At 31.2% G+C, this 9,863-nt stretch overlaps 1 protein-coding gene across 3 annotated transcripts; it reads left to right on the forward strand.

Moving 5' to 3' along the window:
* Positions 1-239: 239 nt before the first annotated feature.
* On the forward strand, positions 240-5,380 carry LOC106753794 (cyanogenic beta-glucosidase). Of its 3 annotated transcripts, none has more exons than XM_022778397.1 (13): positions 240-464; positions 606-675; positions 1,124-1,182; positions 1,285-1,360; positions 1,458-1,535; positions 1,637-1,724; positions 1,832-2,087; positions 2,302-2,417; positions 2,879-3,096; positions 3,209-3,240; positions 3,361-3,463; positions 3,552-3,660; positions 5,262-5,380. In XM_022778397.1, exons 1-13 carry the CDS (start codon positions 249-251, stop codon positions 5,332-5,334), a joined length of 1,494 nt encoding a protein of 497 aa, XP_022634118.1. In that variant the 5' UTR covers positions 240-248; the 3' UTR covers positions 5,335-5,380. The 3 variants fall into 3 exon arrangements, with proteins under 3 accessions (XP_022634118.1, XP_014491139.1, XP_022634119.1); XM_014635653.2 differs by lacking the exon at positions 5,262-5,380 and adding an exon at positions 3,884-4,242; XM_022778398.1 differs by lacking the exons at positions 1,637-1,724; positions 5,262-5,380 and adding an exon at positions 3,884-4,242 and having other exon boundaries at positions 1,996-2,087.
* Positions 5,381-9,863: the final 4,483 nt, after the last annotated feature.

The raw sequence follows: 9,863 nt of genomic DNA on the forward strand, positions 1-9,863 counted from the left end.
TTTTGAAATTTATTTTAACTTTGATTTATACTATTAAAATTTATTTTATATTAAACTATTTTTAAAAATTAGTTTTTGTAAAATTAGTTTTTGTAAAATATTATCTAATATATTAATATAAAATTAAATTTATTCAATCATATGAATTAAATATATTAAAATCTTTTCATTTATTTTCAACCTTCTTTCTTTTTATTCAAAATAACTTCATTTTTCTCTTTCTTTCTTCTCCACTCCATCAGTGTTAAATGATAAAGCAGAGAGCAGAAGCACTTACCCGAATTACGATGATGGCATTGCAGTTGGACTTGTTTCCGTTACTCTGCGTTTTGTCTCTTTTTGTTACCTCCTTCGTCAAAGTCACTCATTCCAAGGCCATTTCATCCGTTCATGACGCTTCATTTCTCAACCGGAGCAGTTTTCCCCCAGGCTTTGTTTTCGGAGCAGCATCCTCAGCATACCAGGTACATTATAAACATAAGTCTGTCATTTTTTTTTTCTGTTATTATTACTTTGTCGATTAATTTAATCATTTTTATCTTCCAATTTGGTTATTGTTACCGTTCATGTTATCAGAAGCTAAGAGACATGATTTTGCTGTGCAGTATGAAGGGGCTGCAAGGGAAGGTGGAAGAGGGCCCAGTATATGGGATACTTTCACTCATAAATACCCACGTAATCTATCTCCTTCACTACTGTTTCATAGTACTATTATTTTTTATTTTTTTTTCAAATAGTCATTGCAAAAATTTTGGAACTTAGAGAGAACCTTAGAACACGTTGTTAAGGAATGGAGAAAGTATGCGTTTTTTAATTTCTCCAGCCTTTCCAGAATTTTGGGTCTCTTTGTTTGGGAGCAATTTTGGACCCTGTTACACCAACCAAGAATGTTAGTGCTTGGAATCAGAACTCAGATAAGGTTGATAGGATGTGACCAGATATCATAGAGATGAAAGTATAGGAGAGGAATCGTAGAGAATTCTATAGGTGATAACTACTAACTAACTGAATGAGTAATTTTCCAGCTGTATGAGTTGAGTGTACTCTCTTGTGCTTCATATAACTATAAAATGCATAATTACATGCATAATTTCGACTTATTTATCTATGAATTGGCATGCAGAAAAAATAAAAGACGGAAGTAATGGAGATGTAGCAGACGACTCATATCATCGGTACAAGGTATGTATGGTTTCAAATAGTTGTACTAGATAAGTGGTTTTCATATGAATGAAATATATTAGTAATATGTATAATCATGATACATTGAGGCACATGTTTTAGGAGGATATTGGAATCATGAAGTACATGGATTTGGATGCTTATAGATTTTCCATTTCTTGGTCTAGGATTCTACCCAGTAAGTTAAGTTTTATTTATATTCCACCCAGATAATTTATTTCTTTAGTTTGTGTATCGTAACATACTATTAACTTCTTATAACTAATTGTTTGCAGAAGGAAAGCTTAGTGCAGGTGTAAACCATGAAGGAATAAACTACTACAACAACCTTATCAGCGAGCTAATGGCAAATGGTCATAATTGATTAAAATTTATTTATTAATTTAACTCTTTACATTGCTTTAGTATCATGTCCACATTGTTGTCACTCAAATGATCGTCCTGAATCATGAAGGTCTGCAACCATATGTGACCCTTTTTCATTGGGACGTTCCCCAAGCCTTAGAGGATGAGTATGGCGGTTTCTTAAACCCTCATATTGTGTGAGTGACTGCAATTTCCTCAGAGTTATAATTGACTGATAAATATTGTATAACTATCGAGAGATAATGATCTGATAAACATATATATAATTGATATGAGCATGCAGAGATGATTTTAGGGACTATGCTGAAGTTTGCTTCAAGGAATTTGGTGATAGGGTAAAACATTGGATTACTTTAAATGAACCAAGGAGTGTGAGCAAGAATGGCTATGCAAATGGTAGGTTTGCACCTGGTCGGTGTTCTGATTGGTTAAAACTGAACTGCACAGGTGGTGATTCCGGAACCGAGCCCTACTTGACTTCACACTACCAACTTCTTGCTCATGCTGCTGCTGCCAAACTGTATAAGACCAAGTATCAGGTTCTCTGTATTCTTGAGTATTTTAGTTTTGAATCACCAACTATGTCCTGAAATTTAGATAACATCACACTTGAACTTTTCTAATGGTGGGTCAATGAGTACAATACCCACACGTAATTTCTTTTTTGCTGATGGACCATGCTTTATTTTCATGTAAAGATATTGGATGCTGTTAGTAACTAAATTGCCAAAATATTTGAAAATGTGTATGCAGGCATCTCAAAAGGGTTTAATAGGGATTACATTGAATTCTGACTGGTATGTTCCGGTTTCAAAACAGAAATCTGATCGAGATGCTGCACGTCGGGGCCTTGACTTCATTTTTGGATGGTAAGGTTATAATCAATATTTAAAACTTGAAGGGAAGGAAAATGGACAGAAACGATATTTATCATTGAAACTATGATCATGGCATGTATGATGGTATACTACTCCATCATGTAGGAAAAGTTTGGACCAACAACATTAATGGGTATGCAATTATGTGATCGAAATGTTACTGTAAAGCATTCCACATCATTGATCGCCATTAGTGGATGCAATCAAACTTGATGTGTGATACTCATCATAATGTGGGTGATATGTGATGTTTACATAAATTATATCTCTTCTCCGAAACCTGAATAAAAATTTCATTGTATATTACTTAGGAATTCAAATTAACTCCACTTGAGTTTAAAAGAAACACTCTTAAGTCTAACCAGCAAGATTCAAATGTAGTGATGTAGCATTTGTTCTGTTTCGGCACTACTTGTTGATTGCATCTACATTTTTCCATTTTATGTTATCAGGTCTATGAGACCACTCACTAAAGGTGAGTATCCAAAGAGCATGCGATCTATGTTGGGGAATCGGCTACCAAAGTTCACCATAGAAGAGTCCAGGCAACTCAAAGGGTCATTTGATTTTCTGGGCCTAAACTACTACTCATCCTTTTATGCTGCCCATGCACCTCACCAACTTGTTGTCAGACCATCCTTACAAACTGATTCTCTTGTTAATGTTACAAGTAATAATCAAGTTGCTTATATGGCTGCACTAGTTGTTTCTCTTCTAATGAATGGCCATACAAACTCAAATAAGATTTCTTGAAAACATAGTTTTTTATTTTTCAATTACAGATCAGCATAATGGCAAGCTCCTTGGTCCAATGGTATGTATTTCATAATTTCATTGGCACCAATGTTACGTATCAATGCTTTTCACTTGTTACTTCTTTCACTCTAAAAGATAATACAATTTTATTTAAACTCTTGTTTATAATAATTTGCAGGCTGCTTCTAACTGGTTGTGCATTTATCCACGAGGATTCCGACGACTGTTGCTTTTCATCAAGAAGCATTACAACAACCCCGTAATTTACATTACTGAAAACGGTATTAGATCAGTCATACATAGTGCAATATTGAAAAAGCTAATGATAAATAAAAAAATTAACGAAAATTATGCAAAACTAATTGATAGGTTATGACGAGTTTGACGATCCAACACTTTCACTTGAAGAAAGCCTTCTAGATACTTACAGAGTTGATTACATATACCGACATCTTTATTATCTTCAAACTGCAATCAAGTAAGTGATGCTTTATCAGAGTTTTTTGAATCTTGATTCACAGATTGAAGCTATATTTGTTTTTCATACTTGCTTTTTACATTTACCATTTATAGGAAAAGGGGGGAAATGGTTTCTTTCTCCGATTGCATTTTATTATAAAAAGTGTGAAGAGTAGAAAACTAATATAGGAGTGACTTCTTTGGTTAATTCATTTGTTTTTGTTGATTTCTATGCATACAAGGGATGGTGTGAATGTGAAGGGATATTTTGTGTGGTCATTGCTGGATAACATGGAGTGGGACTCTGGCTATAGTGTGCGATTTGGACTCGTCTTTGTGGATTTCAAAGATGGTTTGAAAAGATACCCGAAATACTCAGCACATTGGTTCAAGAACTTCCTTAGTAAATCTTAGTTTGACATATATATGGAACATGGTTCAAAGGAATATGAGATTTGAAACTCGGGTTTTGAAATATGCTATATAAAATTCAGTACAGTTAGATGAAAATGATTCGTTTAAACATATAGATAATGTATCTTGAGCACTAATACAACAGATTACGACATCACTTCTGAATTTATGAGTTTTCTTGATTATATGTTCAACTTTCTTTAAAATCCATCCAGAAAAACAAATAATTTTAGAATTTAATTAATAATAAAAATATCACTCGGTAATGGATCTTTTGGTAAATTTGTCCATAATTCAGAATTTTTATTTTTGATGAATATTTTTGTCCTTAAATTTTATTAATAAAATAGATGTCAAAATTTTCCCTTTAGCATTAACAATATAGTAGTAAAATCCATTAGTTGTTGAATTTTTTTAAAAATTGTCAATAAAATTATTAGTAATTGTATTTTTGAAAATTTATTAATGAATTTTTCAATAATCCTAATTTTTAAAATTCGTATATATAATTCATAATTAATCTTTTGGCAAAATGATCATCAGTTTTTTCAAATCTGACTAAATATTCGTTATAAATTAAATATATATGGATATGAAGAAGAGAATGAAAAGAAGAAAGAGAAAGAGGAAAAGAAGAAAAAAGAGACGACGACAATAGTAACGATAGTTGTAACAATGATAATAATAATCATAATCGCAGCAGTATAAGGTTTCAATAGAAATACATTAATTTATATAAGAACATACAAATGTAATAATATCGTTATGGTGATCACTGTTCACTTTGGAATCTAAAGCTTTTTAAAAGATACTTCGGAAAATAGAAGCTTCTATTAGATATACCAGAACATATAACATTGATAGAGTCATGACAACCTGTTTCACATGTTTTAGGAGGATATAGGAATCATGAAAGAAATGAATTTGGATGCTTATAGATTCTCCATTTCTTGGCCAAGGGAGTCAAATTTATAAGTTTTTTTTCTTCGTTCGTGCTCCTTAGTAACTTTTTATTAATTTCTTGTGAATTATTTGCAGAAGGAAAGCTTTCTGCAGGATAAGCTACTATAATAATCTCATCAATGAGCTACTGAAGAATGGTCATAATTCATTAATATTTATTATTTACCTCTTTACAGCGCCCTGGTATATCATATCTATATAATTGTTAGTCATAAATTATAATAATAATCATGAACAATGCAGGTATGGAACCATTTGTGACCATTTCTCATTGGAGGAAGAGTACGGTGGCTTTTTAAGTCGTCACATTGTATGAGTAACCCCAGTTTCCACTGTATAATTAACTCAGGAACATTGTATGACTATTGAGGGAAAGGCTTTACTTCACAGTATTGTTGTATTATCTTTGTGGATTTCAAAAAGGGTTTGAAAAGATACCCAAAAGTCTCGGCACAATGGACGTGAAAATCTCGTGCAAAATAGTGTATGACATGAATATTTTAAAATGTAAAACTCAAAACCTAGTACGTATCAGTTTTCTTCTCTTGAATTATTGAATATTAGCATGCTAATCACACCTCAATATCATTAGTTTATTTAAACACAAAGTTCTGTACTCTAGATCCAGTTTGATTGTTAATTATGAATATAAAACACATGTGGTTATGATGTTATAATAATGGGTAAACAATGTATTTATTTCTTTTGATTATTAATTTTACTTATCTTTTTTTTTTTATGTCTTTCATCTCTCAATCAAATTAAAAGTAATGATTTTTGCATGATAAGGTGATTAAATTTAAATGTATATTAATCATATGAATTCAAGAGTTTTTAGATTTCATTGAAATGTTACTTTGATTGAATTTAGAAACTTTCATATGATTAAACAGATTTTTCCTACTAATTGAGAAAATACTTTGATTTGGTGGTAAGAATTTCAAATATAATTAATTGAGAATTTATTTTGATTAACTAACTATTAATTTGGTTAATTAGAAGATTTAAGAATAGACATGATTAAACACAATATGATTTGATTGATAATGTATTTGGTTGAATTCATTGTGAATAATCTAGAAAGATCTTGTATTTGATTGATAATCTACTTTGGTTAATTGTATAATTACCCTCAAGTTAATTAAGAATGTACTTTAATTAATTTGAAACTCAAACAATAATTAATTGAAAAATGATTTGTGAATAACCGATGATGAATCTATCTTAAAAAAACAGTGAAATTAGTCTATTTCATTATAATTGTTTCAAAGATTCTCATTTGTTCTTCATTAGCATTCTTATTTTTAAGCATTGCATAGCATTCACTAACCTTTCCAGAGTTTTCACAAGGGTCAAGTATTGAAAAACAATTCCATATTCGTTGGAAAACGACTTAGGGTTACTTTAACCTTAACTACTTTCTTGACTACTAACTTGACAATACTGAAATTGCTTTGTAAAATAGTATTAATTTGATAGTTTCAACGACAGCCTATCAAATTTGGCGTCTTTGTCGAGGAATACGATTAGTATTTTGAATATTTTGATTCTTATTTTCATTTTTATTTTTATTTGTTTTTCTTAAGGCATATACATTTAATTTAGTTTGATTTATTTTGTAATCTTTAGTTATTCTTATTGTTAGCAAAATCTTTGTTCTTGTTTTAATTAAGAATTTCTCTTGAGAAGTGTTTGAGGCTAGTATTAAAAATATTTTGGCTAGAAAAGACTTGGTATTTAAGTTGTCCATTGTGACACACCTTTCTTTCCTGGGAGTGGACCCAAACAATGTCTTACGTATCTCTTATTTGAAATCTTTCTCTAAANCAAGAACAAAAGAAAGAAAAAGAAGTCAAGAACAAAGAAACAACTTCAAGCAGATTGCGTAATGCATGACTCGAGCTAACCTTGGAGAATTTTATAAAATTAACCCAAAAGTTGAAAGGAATTTGCTTAAGCTATGAAAAAGTTTGAAATTTGGGTGTTGTACTGAGGGAACACTTCTTACCTCTGAAGCCATACCACCTTAATCATCTCCAGTCACAAATATATCCTCTGATCTTTCAATTGATATTAACCCAAACAATATGACACAAAGAACTATCAGATAGCTAGCCACCTTACAATTATCCGTAGTAACATTGAATACCCTAATGAGAAGTGGGAGTTGAGACCTGACCTATTAAATGCCCTACCAAACTTCAATGGGTTATCAAGGGATAATCCACACAAACACTTAAGACAATTCCACATGTTGTTAAAGATTTTAGATCTCCCAAGATCACAATAGAGAACCTTAAAATGAGAGCTTTTCCTTTTACTCCTTAAGGAACAACTCAAGATTAATGGTGGTATTATCTCTCTGCACAGATTACTGATTGGAAAACTATAGAAAGACTCTTTCTTGAAAAGTATTTTCCTGCATTTAGATTATTTGTCATCCGTAGATAGATCCAAGATATAAGACAAAGAGATAGAGAAACTCTCAATGAGTATTGGGAGATATTCAAGAAACTCTATGCTTCTTGCCGTCAACTTCAAATAGAAGATTTCATTCTAAGTTTTTATGAAGGCTTAAGTCCAATAGATAAGTCATGGATAGATGCTGCAAGCGGAGGATTATTCTTAGACAAATCACTGGAAGATGGTATAGATTTAATAGAACAGAAGGTAGTCGACAACCAATAGTATGAAACAAAACCAAATTCAATGACCTTGTTGAAGGGATTTCATGAAATGGAAAGAGATGCAGTAGATGGAAAAATGATACATGAAAGAATAGACGGGCTAGAGATAAAGCTCGATGAAATTGTAAGATTGATTAAAATTTCAACCCTGCAAGTTGCTAAAGTATGTGGAATTTGCAATTCAACAAGACATTATACTGATGGATGTCCTAGCTTAAAAGAAAATACTATGGAGGAACCATCTCAAGCTCTTGTTGCAAACATGTTTGGAAGCAATAAACCATATCAACAAGCAACCTTATGTTCCACCACAGTTAAGGCAACAATCTCAACTAGATATGTCACCAAGAGATTTCATGAAGACAATAGTTGAGAAAAATGCAAAAATTAAGAAATCAATTGTTGAATTGACTCAAAGGGTGGATAAGTTAGAAGCTAAATAATCAAATAAACTACTTGCACAAACTGTGATCAACCCGCAAAATGTAAGTGCTATAACTTTAAGAGCGGATAAACAAGTACAAGGTCCTAAAGGAACTCCGAAAGGATGAAGTTAAGAAGAAAAAAGACACACATTAATAACAATGGAGGACCGAGTGAACCAACACCTGAGACTACCACTGATGAATCAAGGTTAGTATCATCTAATAATTCTTCTTCTAAAAATTCCTCTTCATCTTATTCTCCACCTCCTCCATATCTAAATTGGTTGAAACCGAGAAATAATCAATTGAATAATGATTTGTGAATAATCGATGATGAATCTATTTTGGAAAAGTAGTGGAATTAATCTATTTCATTATAATTGTTTCAAAGTTTCTCATTTGTTCTTCAATTAAACTCACGACATTCTTCAACATCAAATTCATTAGGATAAATTTTCATTTTTATTTGTAAGCATTGCATAGCATTCACTAACCTTTTAAGAGTTTTTGTAAGAGTCAAATATTGAAAAATAATTTCGTATTCGTTAGAAAACGACTCAAAGATACTTTAACCTTAACTATTTTCTTAACTACTAACTTGTTAGTTAATTCTGAAGTTGTATTGTAAAGTATCAATTTACTATAATTAACATGGAGTGGGCCTCAAGCTATACTGTGCGATTTGGATTCATCTTTGTGGATTTCGAAAAAGGTTTGAAAAGATACCCAAAAGTCTCGGCACAATGGACGTGAAAATCTCGTGCAAAGTAGTGGATGACATGAATCTTTTAAAATGTAAAACTCAAAACCTAATACGTATCAGTTTTCTTCTCTTGAATTATTGAATATTAGCATGCTAATCACATCTCAATATCATTAGTTTATTTAAACACAAAGTTCTATACTCTAGATCCAGTTTGATTGTTAATTATGAATATAAAACACGTGGTTATAATAATTGGTATACTTTATTTATACCATATACTAATACCGTGACAGCATATGCATCGGGTTTTGTTGTTGAATACACACCTTAATTCAGTGAGCTAACAGTATCTTAATTGTCCGAAGCAAATGAACTTATTATAATTAATGCTTACAAAAAAATAATTTCTTCAGTCCATGTGTAAGGAAAGGTGAAGTAAACTTGGTTGTAGTAAGTGCTTTCAAATTTCACAATTGGTAAGGCAAGAGAAAGTCAACTATCTTTGCACGTGAATGGTCAGGACATGTTTGCATTCTAATATGGAAAAGGCTTCAGCCTAGGTAATATATGGAAAATATTTGCTCTCATGCCATAATGCCAATCTTTCACTATTAAAACTTAACATTCATGTCAAGCATAAAACCATATACTGTGAGTAATCAATTATATTTCGATTAACATTCACACAACATAAAACCCTAGTCGAGCTCATTCTCCAAATCTCAAAATCGTTGCTATGATACCGTAACGTAACATCACAATGGTAGTCACGAAAATGAGACAAAATTTAAAATTTTCACAAATAAAAAATTAATTGAAAATTTTATTACAAGAAGACTTATTACAAATTTAGATCAAGTGTATCTAATACTAAAGAAATTATCAAGATAAAATTTGAAAATTTCAAAAAAAAAACTTTGTAACTTCAAACATAATTATCCATATTTCAATTTAAAACATCGTTTTCAAAAATTTCTAAAACATCATTATAAAATTTTCATTGTAGATCTCTCATCAATGAGTGGTT

This window comes from Vigna radiata, chromosome 2 (assembly GCF_000741045.1).
Source record: "Vigna radiata var. radiata cultivar VC1973A chromosome 2, Vradiata_ver6, whole genome shotgun sequence".
NCBI classification, from domain to species: domain Eukaryota; kingdom Viridiplantae; phylum Streptophyta; class Magnoliopsida; order Fabales; family Fabaceae; genus Vigna; species Vigna radiata.